General features: G+C 39.7%; 1 protein-coding gene and 1 long non-coding RNA gene across 3 annotated transcripts; both read left to right on the plus strand.

The window, feature by feature from the left end:
- Positions 1-1,460: 1,460 nt before the first annotated feature.
- On the plus strand, positions 1,461-15,269 carry pwwp2a (PWWP domain containing 2A). Its single transcript, XM_028594632.1, has 3 exons — positions 1,461-2,118; positions 13,573-14,573; positions 14,676-15,269. Exons 1-3 carry the CDS (start codon positions 1,487-1,489, stop codon positions 15,263-15,265), a joined length of 2,223 nt encoding a protein of 740 aa, XP_028450433.1. The 5' UTR covers positions 1,461-1,486; the 3' UTR covers positions 15,266-15,269.
- A 1,770-nt stretch (positions 15,270-17,039) lies between these two features.
- Positions 17,040-18,777, plus strand: LOC114567366 (uncharacterized). Of its 2 annotated transcripts, none has more exons than XR_003694162.1 (3): positions 17,040-17,509; positions 17,706-18,140; positions 18,242-18,777. It is a non-coding gene; the product is annotated as an uncharacterized LOC114567366 (long non-coding RNA). The 2 variants fall into 2 exon arrangements; XR_003694163.1 differs by having other exon boundaries at positions 17,040-17,457.
- Positions 18,778-19,345: the final 568 nt, after the last annotated feature.

A 19,345-nucleotide genomic window follows, 5' to 3' on the forward strand; every position in this document is an offset into this window, starting at 1 on the left:
GCTGGCTCTATACACGCTAAAAGTCCTGATTATTTACATGGAGTGTGGTGAAAATATGCTGGCTCTATACACGCTAAAAGTCCTGATTATTTACATGGAGTCTGGTGGAGATATGCTGGCTCTATACAAGCTAAAAGTCCTGATTATTTACATGGAGTCTGGTGGAGAGATATGCTGGCTCTATACACGCTAAAACTCCTGATTATTTACATGGAGTCTGGTGGAAATATGCTGGCTCTATACACGCTAAAAGTCCTGATTATTTACATGAGTCTGGTGGAGATATGCTGGCTCTATACACGCTAAAAGTACTCATTATTTACATAGAGTCTGGTGGAGATATGCTGGCTCTATACACGCTAAAAGTCCTGATTATTTACATGGAGTCTGGTGGAAATATGCTGGCTCTATACACGCTAAAAGTCCTGATTATTTACATGGAGTCTGGTGGAAATATGCTGGCTCTATACACGCTAAAAGTCCTGATTATTTACATGGAGTCTGGTGGAGATATGCTGGCTCTATACACACTAAAAGTCCTGATTATTTACATGGAGTCTGGTGGGTTTGGTGATGTTTGGTCTCTGTGACAGAATCTTTTTAAAGTAACTCACTAACTCTAACTGCATTTTATATAAATGTTAACTCGTTTATTACTGTTATTGTTATTATGGGATGTAAGGTGACCTTTAAAGGTACTGTTAAATAAAATATAATTGTATTATGAATCCATAATCAATAACACATTATAACACTAATAAATCTGTGATTAATATCAGAGTGTTATTGTTGTTGTTTTCTGATACTTCAGTAAAAATATTATTACTCTGATTACTTCCTGTCTCTTAAAGAAATTATATTAAAGTATAAAAGCTTTGGAAGAATGTATATTATATTATGGGATGCCTAGCCCTTTAATCTATAATGAATCATGTTTAGATGTTAAAATACTAAAGTTTAGTTTCTGTAGTTATTATTTCGAATCAATAAAAACATCTGAAACCTTCAGAGAATCATAAAGTTACAGCTGATTGGTAACAGAAACTCTAACTGTTCTATATCTTTATAAACTAAACACTATTAAAACGAGTGATTTATAATGATCACAAAGTGTTGATGTAAATAAAAACAGTTTATTGATTTGTTAAAATACCGTGCTTTTATTCTGAAGGTCACAGGTCCGTTCCGTTGTATTAATCCATATATTAAACTGATTATCCATCTGTAATGTATTGACAACCCAAGCTCAAATATCAGGGTTTATTTCACAGTATTTAGATTTACTATGAACCCGGATCAGAAACAGTTTCGCCCCCTGGCGGTGGCCTGACGCATCACACCTTCTCCCACAGCCATCCAATCAGAGAGCACGCTCCGCCGCGTCGCGTTGGAGTGGCAGGACCTCCAGCCAACGGCAGTGCGCCTGCGCAGCTGGCAGCGTCGTAGGGGCGGGGCGAGCGGCTCCTGGAGAACACAGCGGAAGAAAATGGCGGCCGTGGCTGCAGAGCCAGGAGCTGCAGCGGTTCCGACAACAACAATAACCGCGGCGACGGACGATGAGGGCTCGGGCGAACCGGGCCGGGCCGTGCCGGGTCACCCCGGCGGGGGAGGAGGGGAGATGGACGGGTCTGCAGCGGAGATCCCCCGGGGGGAGGATGAAGGAGACGCGGAGCAGCGCCGCCATGTCAGGCCGGAGTCCGCGGCGGGAAAACACACCGAGGGACTGATCCAGAACTTACCTCCGGAGCCGATCAGCTTGGACCGGTTCTCCCCCGGAGTACCGGCCGACCCAGAGTTGCACAACCCGCAGTCCCCCGCCGTGTTCCTGCACTCCCTCCCAGCCGCGGAGCCCGGTAACTCTAACCCGGAGCCGAGGCCCGGTACTGGGCTGTCTCTGCAGGAACCGGCGGGACCGACGGACACTCCGGTGCACCCGGAGCCGTGTAACCCTGACCCTAATAACCCTAACCCGGGCCATCCGGAGCCCGGTCTGCAGGATCTGAGTCCCGGCTCAGAGGTCCGGGTCTCCCTGGATCACGTCATCGATGACGCGCTGGTGGTGTCGTTCCGGCGGGGGGAGAAGGTGTTCTCGGGGGTTCTGATGGATGTCTCCAGAAGGTAACTGGGGGGGGATGTTTATAAATTTAAGAAATATGCGATGTGACGTGATTTATTATAAGATAAGATAGACTTCTGTGCTACAGCAGCTCAAAGAAATGTACACATCAGAATAACACAAATACACATTCAGTGGAAATAGAACAAATATAATTAGTAATAATAATAATAATAACAATAATAGTAATAAAACAAACCTATTTACACAATAAACCTATAGCCCTTCTATAAACAGACAGTATATAAACAGACAGTATATCAACAGACAGTATATAAACAGACAGTATATCAACAGACAGATCGTATATCGACAGACAGACCGTATATCGACAGACAGACAGTATATAAACAGACAGTATATCAACAGACAGTATATAAACAGACAGTATATCGACAGACAGACAGTATATAAACAGACAGACAGTATATAAACAGACAGTATATAAACAGACGGTATATCAACAGACAGACAGTATATTGACAGACAGTATATAAACAGACAGTATATCAACAGACAGACAGTATATTGACAGACAGTATATCGACAGACGGTATATAATCAAGCAGACAGTATATATAAAAGACAGTGTATATATAAACAGACAGTGCATATATAATAGACAGACAGTATATAAACAGACAATATGTAACAGACAGTAAATATAACATACAGTATATATAAACAGACAGTATATAAACGGACCGTATATAATCAGACAGACAGTATGTAAACAGGCAGACAGTATATAAACAGACAGTATATAAACACAGTATATATAACAGACAGTATATAAATTGACAGACAGTATATAGAGAGACGGTGAATAATCAAGCAGACCGTATATAATCACAGTATATATAACAGGCAGTGTATATATAAACAGACAGTAAATATAACCGACAGTATATAAATTGACAGACAGTATATAAACAGACAGACAGTATATAATCAAGCAGACAGTATATAGACAGTATATACAACAGACAGTATATAAACAGACAGACAGTATATAAACAGACAGACAGTATATAAACAGACAGTAAATATAACCGACAGTATATAAATTGACAGTATATAAACAGACAGACAGTATATAATCAAGCAGACAGTATATAGACAGTATATACAACAGAGAGTATATAAACAGACAGACAGTATATAATCAAGCAGACAGTATATAGACAGTATATACAACAGACAGTATATAAACAGACAGACAGTATATAAACAGACAATATATTAACAGACAGTATGTAAACAGACAGTATATAATCAAGCAGACAGTATATAGACAGTATATACAACAGACAGTATATAAACAGACAGACAGTATATAAACAGACAGACAGTATATAAACAGACAGTAAATATAACCGACAGTATATAAATTGACAGTATATAAACAGACAGACAGTATATAATCAAGCAGACAGTATATAGACAGTATATACAACAGACAGTATATAAACAGACAGACAGTATATAATCAAGCAGACAGTATATAGACAGTATATACAACAGACAGTATATAAACAGACAGACAGTATATAAACAGACAATATATTAACAGACAGTATGTAAACAGACAGTATATAATCAGACAGACAGTATATAAACAGACAGACAGTATATAAACAGACAGTATATAAACAGACAGACAGTATATAATCAGACAGACGGTATGTAAACAGACAGTATATAGTCAGACAGACAGTATGTAAACAGACAGTATATAAACAGACAGACAGTATATAAACAGACAGTATATAATCAGACAGACAGTATGTAAACAGACAGTATATAAACAGACAGTATATAAACAGACAGACCGTATATAAACAGACAGTATATAAACAGACAGACAGTATATAAATAGACAGTATATAAACAGACGGTATATAAACGGACAGACAGTATATAATCAAGCAGACAGTATATAAACAGACAGTATATAAACAGATGGTATATAAACGGACAGACAGTATATAATCAAGCAGACAGTATATAAACAGACAGTATATAAATAGACAGTATATAAACAGACGGTATATAAACGGACAGACAGTATGTAAACAGACAGTATATAAACGGACAGACAGTATATAACCAGACAGACAGTATATAAATAAACAGTATATAAACAGACGGTATATAAACGGACAGACAGTATATAATCAAGCAGACAGTATATAAACAGACAGTATATAAACAGACAGTATATAAACGGACAGACAGTATATAATCAAGCAGACAGTATATAATCAAGCAGACAGTATATAAACAGACAGTATATAAATAGACAGTATATAAACAGACGGTATATAAACAGACAGACAGTATGTAAACAGACAGTATATAAACGGACAGACGGGATATAACCAGACAGACAGTATATAAATAGACAGTATATAAACAGACGGTATATAAACGGACAGACAGTATATTATCAAGCAGACAGTATATACAACAGACAGTATATAAACAGACAGTATGTAAACAGACAGACAGTATGTAAACAGACAATATATAAACAGACAGACAGTATATAATCAAGCAGACAGTATATACAACAGACAGTATATAAACAGACAGTATGTAAACAGACAGACAGTATGTAAACAGACAATATATAAACAGACAGTATATATAAACAGACAGTATATATAAACAGACAGTATATGTAAACAGACAGTATGTAAACAGACAGTATATAAACAGACAGTATGTAAACAGACAGTACGTAAACAGACGGACAGTATATAATCAGACAGACAGTATGTAAACAGACAGTATATAAACAGACAGACAGTATATAAACAGACAGACAGTATATAAATAGTCAGTATATAAAAAGACAGTATGTAAACAGACAGTATGTAAACAGAAAGTAAACAGACAGTATGTAAACAGACAGTATATATAACAGACAGTATATAAACAGACAGACAGTATATAAACAGGCAGTATATAAACAGACAGTATGTAAACAGACAGACAGTATATATAACAGACAGTATATAAACAGACAGTATATATAACAGACAGACAGTATATAAACAGACAGTATGTAAACAGACAGACAGTATATATAACAGACAATATATAAACAGACAGTATATATAACAGACAATATATAAACAGACAGTATATATAACAGACAGTATGTAAACAGACAGTATGTAAACAGACAGACAGTATATATAACAGACAGTATATAAACAGACAGTATATATAACAGACAGTATATATAACAGACAGTATGTAAACAGACAGTATATATAACAGACAGTATGTAAACAGACAGACAGTATATATAACAGACAGTATATAAACAGACAGTATATATAACAGACATACAGTATATATAACAGACAGTATATAAATAGACAGTATATATAACAGACAGTATGTAAACAGACAGACAGTATATATAACAGACAGTATATAAACAGACAGTATGTAAACAGACAGACAGTATATATAACAGACAGTATATAAACAGACAGTATATAATCAGACAGACAGTATGTAAACAGACAGTATGTAAACAGACAGTATATAAACAGACAGACCGTATATAAACAGACAGTATATAATCAGACAGACAGTATGTAAACAGACAGTATATAAACAGACAGTATATAAACAGACAGACCGTATATAAACAGACAGTATATAAACAGACAGACAGTATATAAATAGACAGTATATAAACAGACGGTATATAAACGGACAGACAGTATATAATCAAGCAGACAGTATATAAACAGACAGTATATAAACAGATGGTATATAAACGGACAGACAGTATATAATCAAGCAGACAGTATATAAACAGACAGTATATAAACAGACAGTATATAAATAGACAGTATATAAACAGACGGTATATAAACGGACAGACAGTATGTAAACAGACAGTATATAAACGGACAGACAGTATATAACCAGACAGACAGTATATAAATAAACAGTATATAAACAGACGGTATATAAACGGACAGACAGTATATAATCAAGCAGACAGTATATAAACAGACAGTATATAAACAGACAGTATATAAACGGACAGACAGTATATAATCAAGCAGACAGTATATAATCAAGCAGACAGTATATAAACAGACAGTATATAAATAGACAGTATATAAACAGACGGTATATAAACAGACAGACAGTATGTAAACAGACAGTATATAAACGGACAGACGGGATATAACCAGACAGACAGTATATAAATAGACAGTATATAAACAGACGGTATATAAACGGACAGACAGTATATTATCAAGCAGACAGTATATACAACAGACAGTATATAAACAGACAGTATGTAAACAGACAGACAGTATGTAAACAGACAATATATAAACGGACAGACAGTATATAATCAAGCAGACAGTATATACAACAGACAGTATATAAACAGACAGTATGTAAACAGACAGACAGTATGTAAACAGACAATATATAAACAGACAGTATATATAAACAGACAGTATATATAAACAGACAGTATATGTAAACAGACAGTATGTAAACAGACAGTATATAAACAGACAGTATGTAAACAGACGGACAGTATATAATCAGACAGACAGTATGTAAACAGACAGTATATAAACAGACAGTATGTAAACAGACAGTATGTAAACAGACGGACAGTATATAATCAGACAGACAGTATGTAAACAGACAGTATATAAACAGACAGACAGTATATAAACAGACAGACAGTATATAAATAGTCAGTATATAAAAAGACAGTATGTAAACAGACAGTATGTAAACAGAAAGTAAACAGACAGTATGTAAACAGACAGTATATATAACAGACAGTATATAAACAGACAGACAGTATATAAACAGGCAGTATATAAACAGACAGTATGTAAACAGACAGACAGTATATATAACAGACAGTATATAAACAGACAGTATATATAACAGACAGACAGTATATAAACAGACAGTATGTAAACAGACAGACAGTATATATAACAGACAATATATAAACAGACAGTATATATAACAGACAATATATAAACAGACAGTATATATAACAGACAGTATGTAAACAGACAGTATGTAAACAGACAGACAGTATATATAACAGACAGTATATAAACAGACAGTATATATAACAGACAGTATATATAACAGACAGTATGTAAACAGACAGTATATATAACAGACAGTATGTAAACAGACAGACAGTATATATAACAGACAGTATATAAACAGACAGTATATATAACAGACATACAGTATATATAACAGACAGTATATAAACAGACAGTATATATAACAGACAGTATGTAAACAGACAGACAGTATATATAACAGACAGTATATAAACAGACAGTATGTAAACAGACAGACAGTATATATAACAGACAGTATATAAACAGACAGTATATATAACAGACAGTATATATAACAGACAGTATGTAAACAGACAGACAGTATATATAACAGACAGTATATAAACAGACAGTATATACAGTATAACAGACAGTATGTAAACAGACAGTATATATAACAGACAGTATATATAACAGACAGTATGTAAACAGACAGACAGTATATATAACAGACAGTATGTAAACAGACAGACAGTATATATAACAGACAGTATATATAACAGACAGTATATAAACAGACAGTATGTAAACAGACAGACAGTATATATAACAGACAGTATATATAACAGACAGTATATAAACAGACAGTATGTAAACAGACAGACAGTATATATAACAGACAGTATATATAACAGACAGTATATAAACAGACAGTATGTAAACAGACAGACAGTATATATAACAGACAGTATATATAACAGACAGTATATAAACAGACAGTATGTAAACAGACAGACAGTATATAAACAGACAGTATGTAAACAGACAGACCGTATATAAACAGACAGACAGTATATATAACAGACAGTATATAAACAGACAGACAGTATATAAACAGACAGACCGTATATATAACAGACAGTATATAAACAGACAGACAGTATATATAACAGACAGTATATAAACAGACAGACAGTATATATAACAGACAGTATATAAACAGACAGACAGTATATAAACAGACAGACCGTATATATAACAGACAGTATATAAACAGACAGACAGTATATATAACAGACAGTATATAAACAGACAGACAGTATATATAACAGACAGTATATAAACAGACAGACAGTATATAAACAGACAGACCGTATATATAACAGACAGTATATAAACAGACAGACAGTATATATAACAGACAGTATATAAACAGACAGACAGTATATATAACAGACAGTATATAAACAGACAGACAGTATATATAACAGACAGTATATATAACAGACAGTATATAAACAGACAGTATATAAACAGACGGACAGTATATATAACAGACAGTATATAAACAGACAGTATATAAACAGACAGACAGTATATATAACAGACAGTATATAAACAGACAGACAGTATATATAACAGACAGTATATAAACAGACAGTATATAAACAGACAGTATATATAACAGACAGAATAAAAACAGACAGACAGTATATAAACAGACAGTATATAAACAGACGGACAGTATATATAACAGACAGTATATAAACAGACAGTATATAAACAGACAGTATATAAACAGACAGACAGTATATATAACAGACAGTATATAAACAGACAGACAGTATATATAACAGACAGTATATAAACAGACAGTATATAAACAGACGGACAGTATATATAACAGACAGTATATAAACAGACAGTATATAAACAGACAGACAGTATATATAACAGACAGTATATAAACAGACAGACAGTATATATAACAGACAGTATATAAACAGACAGTATATAAACAGACGGACAGTATATATAACAGACAGTATATAAACAGACAGACAGTATATAAACAGACAGTATATAAACAGACGGACAGTATATATAACAGACAGTATATATAACAGACAGTATATAAACAGACAGACAGTATATATAACAGACAGTATATAAACAGACAGACAGTATATATAACAGACAGTATATAAACAGACAGTATATAAACAGACAGACAGTATATAAACAGACAGTATATAAACAGACAGACAGTATATATAACAGACAGTATATAAACAGACAGACAGTATATATAACAGACAGTATATAAACAGACAGTATATAAACAGACAGACAGTATATATAACAGACAGTATATAAACAGACAGTCAGTATATATAACAGACAGTATATAAACAGACAGACAGTATATATAACAGACAGTATATAAACAGACAGACAGTATATATAACAGACAGTGTATATATAACAGACAGTATATAAACAGACAGACAGTATATATAACAGACATTATATATAACAGACAGTATATAAACAGACAGACAGTATATATAACAGACAGTATATAAACAGACAGACAGTATATATAACAGACAGTATATAAACAGACAGACAGTATATATAACAGACAGTGTGTGTATATATAACAGTGTATATATAACAGACAGTGTATATATAACAGACAGTATTTAAACAGACAGTATATATAACAGTGTATATATAACAGACAGTGTATATATATAACAGACAGTGTATATATAACAGTGTATATATAACAGACAGTATTTAAACAGACAGTATATATATAACAGACAATGTATATATAACAGACAGTGTATATATAACAGTGTATATATAACAGACAGTATTTAAACAGACAGTGTATATATATAACAGACAGTGTATATATATATAACAGTGTATATATATAACAGTGTATATATATATATAAGAGACAGTGTATATATATAACAGACAGTGTATATATATAACAGACAGTGTATATATATATATATAACAGACAGTGTATATATATAACAGACAAAGTATATATATAACAGAAGGTGTATATATAACAGACAGTGTGTATATATATATATATATATATATATATATATATATATATATAACAGACAGTGTATATATATAACTGACAGTATTTAAACAGACAGTATATATATAACAGACAGTGTATATATAACAGACAGTGTATATATAACAGACAGTATTTAAACAGACAGTATATATAACAGTGTATATATAACAGACAGTGTATATATATAACAGACAGTGTATATATAACAGTGTATATATAACAGACAGTATTTAAACAGACAGTATATATATAACAGACAATGTATATATAACAGACAGTGTATATATAACAGTGTATATATAACAGACAGTATTTAAACAGACAGTGTATATATATAACAGACAGTGTATATATATAACAGTGTATATATATAACAGTGTATATATATATATAAGAGACAGTGTATATATATAACAGACAGTGTATATATATAACAGACAGTGTATATATATATATAACAGACAGTGTATATATATAACAGACAAAGTATATATATAACAGACAAAGTATATATATAACAGAAGGTGTATATATAACAGACAGTGTGTATATATATATATATATATATATATATATATATATATATATATATATATATATATATAACAGACAGTGTATATATAACTGACAGTATTTAAACAGACAGTATATATATAACAGACAGTGTATATATAACAGACAGTGTATATATATAACAGACAGTATTTAAACAGACAGTATATATATAACAGACAGTGTATATATAACAGACAGTGTATATATATAACAGACAGTATTTAAACAGACAGTATATATATAACAGACAGTGTATATATAACAGACAGTATGTAAACAGACAGTATACAGTCATGGCCAAAAGTGTTGGCACCCCTGAAGTATTTCTCACAGAAAAGTATTGCATTAACACATGTTTTGCTCTACACATGTTTATTCCCTTTGGGTTAGGGTTAGGAAAGTATTGCATTAACACATGTTTTGCTCTACACATGTTTATTCCCTTTGGGTGTATTGGAACAAAACAAAAAAAGAAGGAAAAAAAGCAATTTGGACATAATTGCACTCAAAACTCCAAAAATAGGCTGGACAGAATTATTGGCTCCCTTAACTTAATATTTGGTTGCACACCCTTTGGACAAAATAACTGAAATCAATCGCTTCCTATAACCATCAATAAGCTTCTTACACCTCTCACCCAGAATTTTGGACGACTCTTCCTTTGCAAACGGCTCCAGGTCTCTCATACTGGAAGGGCGCCTCTTCCCAACAGCAATTTAAAGATCTCTCCACAGGTGTTCAATGGGATTTAGATCTGGACTCATTGCTGGCCACACAGCGCTTTGTTGCCATCCACTTCTGTGTGCTTTTTGAAGTATGTTTGGGGTCATTGTCCTGCTAGAAGACCCACGATCTCGGATGCAAACCCAGCTTTTTGACACTGGGCCCTACATTGCCACCAAAAATCCTTTGGTAATCCTCAGATTTCATGATGCCTTGCACACAGTCAAGGCACCCAGTGCCAGAGGCAGCAAAACAACCCCAAAACATCTTTGAACCTCCACCATATTTGACTGTATGTACTGTGTTCTTTTCTTTGTAGGCCTCATTCTGTTTTCGGTAAACGGTAGAATGATGTGCTTTACCAAAAAGCTCTATCTTGGTCTCATCTGTCCACAAGACATTTTTTTGGCTTACTCAAGTACATTTTGGCAAACTGTAGTCTTGCTTTTTTATGTCTGTGTCAGCAGTGGGGTCCTCCTGGGTCTCCTGCCATAGCGTTTCATTTCATTCAAATGTCGACGGATAGTTGGTGCTGACACTGATGCCCCCTGAGCCTGCAGGACAGCTTGAGTTTCTTTGGGACTTGTTTTGGGGCTGCTTATCCACCATCCGGACTATCCTGCGTTGCGACCTTTCCTCAGATTTTCTCCTCAGTCCATGTAGGGCTGGGGATATGGCCTAAAAATTAAATCTCCGATTTAATTTTTTTTAATTTGATTTCAGATTTTTTCTAGAACCCCGTCTTCTCCACGGTATATATGGGTACCGTGTGCAAAGCGACTGCTTCGGTGATTGTTCTCCACTGTGCCCCTTTCCTGTCATACGCGGTGCCTTGTGAGGTTTGTAGGTCACTGCGGTTTAGTTTGTCGGTTTGTGGTGCTGCTGCCTTTGACTGCGATGTTGCAGCGTGGGTCTCTTGCTCCACGTCTGTCGCAGCAAACCTACCAGTCCTAAACAACAGATGATTTTATTCCTTTCTTGGGAACAAACTTCCCACTCTCACCGGTAGCCATGTTGTCACTTGTTGTTTCGTGTGTGCTATGATGTTGTTGTCGCTTGCTATACTGCTATGTGAAACTAATGGTACAGAAGCTCCGGGGAGCCAAAAATGCGCCATTACACAAAAACTCAATTTACTTATTTTTTAAATCGGCCGCAACAAAAAATTCAAATTAATTCATTTATTTGATTTTTCGCCCAGGCCTACGTCCACGTCCAGGGAGATTAGCTACAGTGCCATGGGGTTGCAAACTTCTTGATGATGCTGCACACTGTGGACAAAGGAACATCTAGATCTCTGGAGATGGACTTGTAACCTTGAGATTGTTGATATTTTTCCACAATTTTGGTTCTCAAGTCCTCAGACAGTTCTCTTCTCCTCTTTCAGTTGTCCATGCTTAGTGTGGGACACACAGACACACAATGCACAGACTAAGTCAACTTCTCTCCTTTTTATCTGCTTTCAGGTGTGATTTTAATATTGCCCACACCTGTTACTTGCCCCAGGTGAGTTTAAAGGAGCATCACATGCTTGAAACAATCTAATTCATCCACAATTTTGAAAGGGTGCCAATAATTCTGTCCAGCCCATTTTTGGAGTTTTGAGTGCAATTATGTCCAAATTGCTTTTTTTCCTTCTGTTTTTGTTTTGTTCCAATACACCCAAAGGGAATAAACATGTGTTAATGCAATACTTTTCTGTGAGAAATACTTGATTTTCTGGAAAGATTTCAGGGGTGCCAACACTTTTGGCCATGACTGTATATAAACAGACAGCATGTAAACAGACAGTATATTTAACAGACCGTATCTGTGTGTGTGTGTATCTGTGTGTGTGTGTGTGTGTGTGTATGTGTGTGTGTGTGTGTGTGTGTGTGTGTGTGTGTGTGTGTGTCTGTGTGTGTGTGTGTGTGTATGTGTGTGTGTGTGTGTGTGTGTGTGTGTGTGTGTGTGTGTGTGTATCTGTGTGTGTGTATGTGTGTGTGTGTGTGTGTGTGTGTGTGTGTGTGTGTGTGTGTGTGTATCTGTGTGTGTGTGTGTGTGTGTGTGTGTGTGTGTGTGTGTGTGTGTGTGTGTGTGTGTGTGTGTGTGTGTGTGTGTGTGTGTGTGTGTGTGTGTGTGTGTGTGTGTGTGTGTGTGTGTGTGTGTGTGTGTGTGTGTGTGTGTGTGTGTGTGTGTGTGTGTGTGTGTGTGTGTAGGTTTGGACCGTACGGTATCCCCATCACCGTGTATCCCAGACGAGATGACGGGCCTTGTCCTCAGATGTCGCTGCCGGCGCTCCCTGACGTCGACCCGTCCATCAAACAGGAAGTGGTCAGCGTGTCCCCGCCCCCCCCGCAGCCTTGGACGTCCAAACCGCCGCCGCTGTTCCAGGAGGGGGCGCCGTACCCCCCCCCTCTGTTCCTGCGGGACACGTATCACCAGGCCGTGCCGCAGCCGCTGCCGCGCAAGATCAAGCGCCCCAAACGGCGGTACCGCTGCGAGGAGCCCACCTCCATCATGAACGCCATCAAGCTCCGCCCCCGCCAGGTGCTCTGTGACAAGTGCAAAGCCGTGGTGGCGTCCGGCGGCCACCTGGAGGCGCGCCGTGGCGAGGACGCGTCGCGGCGCCGCCGAGCGGCTGAGGCGCCGCCGCTGAACTCGGAGCTCAAACGTCTGAGGGGCGACGACCGGAGCGCCCGCCCGGCGCCGGGGATACGGGTGACCTCATCGTCCTCGCCGCGGCGCGTCCTGAGGGGCGTGGCCTCGTCCTCGCCGGCGGCCGCCTCCGGCCGGCTCTGCCTGAAGCTCGGCGCCCAGAAGGTTCTGGACAAACGGCGCTCCAAAGCTCGCCACGCCCTCAACCCGCTGCCGGCCGCCCGCTGGGCGATCACGCACCCCCCACGCCGGGCGGGCGCCGCGGCCAAAGACCCCGCCCCCCCGGCCCAGAACCAGACCCCCGGCCCGGCTCTGGGGCCGGACGGCGGCCGCGCGGTGACCCGCGCCGCGGCGCTGCAGAGCCGCCACCAGAAGGTCCACTTCACCCGCCGCCTGCAGAACAGCGCGGCGGCCGTGGGCTCGCCGCTTCCTCCCAGAATGCGTCTGAAACCTCAAAGGTATCGAACCGATGACAGCCAGGCGCCCCCCCCCTGCCCCCCCTTCCCCCTCCCCTTCCTCGCCGCCCAAACACAGCGCTCGCAGCTCGCCTTCCAAACCGGCTGTAAGCCCCGCCCCCTCGGCCGCCTCGAACCCTAACCCCCCCACAGCACCTCCCCCTCCCCCTCCCCCTCCTCCTCTTCCCACCTCCTGTGTTGCCGTGGAGACGCAGGAGGGCCCCCACCCTCAGGAGGAGGCAGAGCGGGAGGCGGAGTCTCCTCCTCCGTGCTCCGTCCAATCAGAGAGCAGCTCAGAGACCTTTGGCCCCGCCCCTCCCGGAGACCAGCCCTCTCCCCGGCCCCTCCCGAGGGCGGGGGCGAGAAGGAGGAGAAGCGCCGGCGTAAGTCCTCCTCCTCTTCCTCCTCCTCCTCTTCCTCGTCCTCGCGGCCCGCCACCTTCTCCAAGTCCGTGTCCAAGGCGGCGCTGCCGGACGGCCGCACCGTGTGTGCCGGGGACATCGTGTGGGCCAAGATCTACGGCTTCCCCTGGTGGCCCGCCCGCGTGCTGGGCATCACCGTGGCGCGCCGCGGCGACACGGGGCTGGCCGTGACGCAGCAGGCGCGCGTGTCGTGGTTCGGCTCCCCGACCACGTCCTTCCTGCCGCTCGCCCAGCTGGCGCCGTTCCTCGAGAGCTTCCAGTCGCGCTTCGACAGGAAGAGGAAGGGCCCGTACCGCCGCGCCATCGCCGAGGCCGCCAGCGCCGCCAAGCAGCTCACGCCTGAGGTCCGCGCGCTGCTCACGCAGTTTGAGACGTAGCATCGGCCCCCAGACAAGACACACACACACATACACATATACACACATATACACACACATACAGACACACACACACAGAGATACACGCACGCGCACACACACACACACTGACACACACACATACAATAGGCCCCGCCCCTTTAGACTGATTCCTGTCTGTCTGAGACTGATGCAGACAGACAGGCAGGCAGACAGACTCTGTTCATGTTTCTGTTCTTCTTGTTTAGACTGGGCGGGGCTTCTCTTTACAGGCCCCTCCCCCTATCTCCAGAGGCCCCTCCTCCTATCTCCAGAGCCCCTTCCCCCTATCTCAGGAGGCCCCTTCTCCTATCTCCAGAGGCCCCTCCCCCTATCTCAGGAGGCCCCTCCCCTATCTCCAGAGGCCCCTCCTCCTATCTCCAGAGGCCCCTCCCCCTATCTCAGGAGGCCCCTTCTCCTATCTCCAGAGGCCCCTCCCCCTATCTCAGGAGGCCCCTCCCCTATCTCCAGAGGCCCCTCCTCCTATCTCCAGAGGCCCCTCCCCCTATCTCAGGAGGCCCCTCCTCCTATCTCCAGAGGCTCCTCCCCCTATCTCCGGAGGCCCCTCCCCCTATCTTCAGAGGCCCCTCCTTCGGCGCTCGGTCTTTTAAGGGGGTAATGATGTCACAGTGATGTCATCAGACTACAGTGTGTTTATTAGGCAGGGAGGCTCTCTCCCAGTGCATCATGGGAAATGTAGGATCCAGAGATGAGTTTCTAAAGTGAGATTCAGACTAAAGTTTGTTCTGTTTCTTTAAGAGTAAGTTCAGCCTGCTGATTGGCTGACTTAACACATCACGATGATGTCACTCGTTTACGTCAATAATGTAAAAATAAACACTAATCCAGAAGCTAAGCTAACCGTTGCCGTAGACGCGACGCGTGACGCGATAGTTTAGTTAACGGAGTGTTGTCCAAACTGAGGCCGGGGTCCCAAACACGGTCCGGAGCAGAGCCGCAGCGGTCCAGAGGGGATCAGCTGATGCATCACGTGTTCTCTGATTGGTCCCCGTAGTTTGGTCCTCAGAGCCAATCAGAATCTGAGAATTTAGAGGGCTGTTTGTTTTATTGAGCTAGAGAATTGTTGACATTCTGAGATTAATTTTAATGTTTTTAATTATTCTGTTTTGATGCTCAGAGATGTTTTATTTAGACAGACTCTGTCCGTGTTTGGTCCCCGACCTCGATGACGCTGATGATGATGACGATGATGATGATGATGATGATGATGATGATGAAGGTGTTGTAGTTCCAGACTCTTTTTACCGTCTGTTTGCAGATCAGAGATCCTGAACTAAAACCTGTTGGGACAAAATAACGGAAACACACGGACAAAAAAACTAAATCTGAGATGCGACTTGTGTATGTTTTTTTTTTTTCTCTCTGATGTTTTGAATCTATTAAAAAACTGTCAAACTTCTCATTCTTCTTCTGTGGTGATTTTACTGTAGCATCACGGCCAGACAGAAACGCGCCACGGTGAACGGTCACCGCCGTTTGGCTGGTTCACCGAAACGTCAGATTTTCTCACCTGCAAACAGATGTTTGGTAAACGGCTGCAGATGTTTTTACCTGAAACGCTCACGCGTTATATATATATATATATATATATATATATATATATATATATATATATATATATATATATATATATATGTATGTATGTATGTATGTATGTATGTAAATATATATATGTATGTATGTATGTATGTATGTATGTATGTATGTATGTATGTACATACATACATACATACATACATACATACATATGTGTGTGTATGTAATGAATGGTTTTGAACATGTTTGGGTTTTAGGTAAAAACGTGTGTGATAATAAACACTACATCATCAGGACAGGTGCGTTATAAATGTCCCGTGTGCTCTCTCTGTGTCGGGTCCTCAGGACCCCCAGAGGCTAAACCCTGACCCTCTGGGGGTCCTGAGGGTCAGGGTTAACCCACAGACCCTGACCCTCTGGACCCCCTGACCCTCTGGGGGTCCTGAGGGTCAGGGTTAACCCACAGACCCTGACCCTCTGGACCCCCCTGGGGCTGAAACGTTAGAGAGGGAATCTGACTTCTATTCTGATCACCCATTTTAGTTTTTACTTTTTTCAACCCTTTTTTTCTGCTCTTTTGTTGACAGAGTGTATATAGTAGATAATCAGGCTCAGAGGTCAAAGGTCATCTGGTGACCTAGTGTATATAGTAGATGATCAGGCTCAGAGGTCAAAGGTCATCTGGTGACCTAGTGTATATAGTAGATGATCAGGCTCAGAGGTCAAAGGTCATCTGGTGACCTAGTGTATATAGTAGATGATCAGGGTCAGAGGTCAAAGGTCATCTGGTGACCTAGTGTATATAGTAGATGATCAGGGTCAGAGGTCAAAGGTCATCTGGTGACCTAGTGTATCAGGCTCAGAGGTCAAAGGTCATCTGGTGACCTAGTGTATATAGTAGATGATCAGGCTCAGAGGTCAAAGGTCATCTGGTGACCTAGTGTATATAATCAGTACTGACTAAACTGTTAAATAAATAATTTACTTTGACAGCATGAAAAGAAACAAATAATGCTTCAGGAGGTTTTAAAGGCTGTGTGTGTGTGTGTGTGTGTGTGTCTTCTGAAGCTTGGGAAGTTTTAAAACCATGATAATAATTTAATAATCAGATAATAATTTAATAATCAGCTGTTTAAACAGCTGATGTCTCTGAGAGGCTGCTGAGGCTTCGTCTCTGAAGACACACAGAGCAGTGCATTCTGGGAGAGTTAGCCAGAGTCTTCAACAGGAAGTGACCTCAGACAGCCAAAGAAACTCACTCTCCACTTTGATGAAAAAGATCAAACTATCTTTTCACACGGTAAAGTGACATCATCAGTGTGTGTGTGTGTGTGTGTGTGTGTGTGTGTGTGATGACATCATCAGTGTAAGTGATGACATCATCTCTCTGTGTCTCCGCAGTGCTCCGACTCTGAAGAGCTGCTGACACTGACGGGGGAATCATGCGCTGTGATTGGCTAAGAGGAAAGTCAACAATTATTTATATTTACAGAGACGTGTTTCCATGGATACCAGACTGATGACATCACGTTTCACTTTGCGTCGTCCAAACAGCAGTCAGTCCATTAATCAATCACTGTTACACAGACTTTACCGCTGCACTTGAACGCACCGTTACTGCGCCGTCGGGAGGATAATTGATTATTGATTATTGATACAGGTGTGTTCTGACTCCTCCCACCGAGGGGCGGGGCTAACCAATCAGCTGCTCCGACCTGCAGACTGTTGAAACACCAGGACCAGGTTTTATAGTTTGAAAGAAGACTTTGAAAGTCCAGCTGCTACAGAGGAACCAGGTCTGAACTGGTCTGAACCCAGGCTAACCCAGGTTAAACCCAGGCTAACCCAGGTTAAACCCAAACTGGTCATGTGAAGGTTTATTTTAAGTTTTGAAAAGTCTGTCCTCGAACATTTTTTATGTCTCTGAAAATTATGCAACTCTGTGACTACAAATGTAGAAAAACTATTATTATTATTATTATTATTATTGTTCTAATTATTGTAATATTGTGTATGAGTGCAGATGATCAATGCAATAAAAGGCTGCATGAAACCAGTCTGGTTGTATCACGATTCTGTTTTTTTTATTTAATTAAATTAATAAAGTTTATGGAGGATATATTTATTCATAATTCAAATTGAAAGTCCAAAGAGAAAACGCCGCAAGATCAAAATATTATTTTACTACGCTACTAGAAAAAATCATGCCATAATTGAATTAAAAAAAAAAAAAAGGAAACTGAAAAAGCAAAGTTGAAATGTAAAATGATTTATCTTTTGAATTTCCCATTTCGATTTAACATTTGGTTTTTCCACTGACAGATGTCAAAAGTGGAGGCGTGGCCCAAAGGCTGGAGGGAGGGTCTGAAACGAAAGGGGTGCAGAGGCACCTCATGGACAGCAGGGGGAGCTGACTGCTGGGAAGCACTGTCTGGCTGCAGCTTGGCCTCTTGTTTCACTTTAGATCATAGAAACTGATGATATAGCCTAAACACAAACGACATT

This window comes from Perca flavescens, chromosome 13 (genome assembly GCF_004354835.1).
Source record: "Perca flavescens isolate YP-PL-M2 chromosome 13, PFLA_1.0, whole genome shotgun sequence".
NCBI lineage: Eukaryota > Metazoa > Chordata > Actinopteri > Perciformes > Percidae > Perca > Perca flavescens.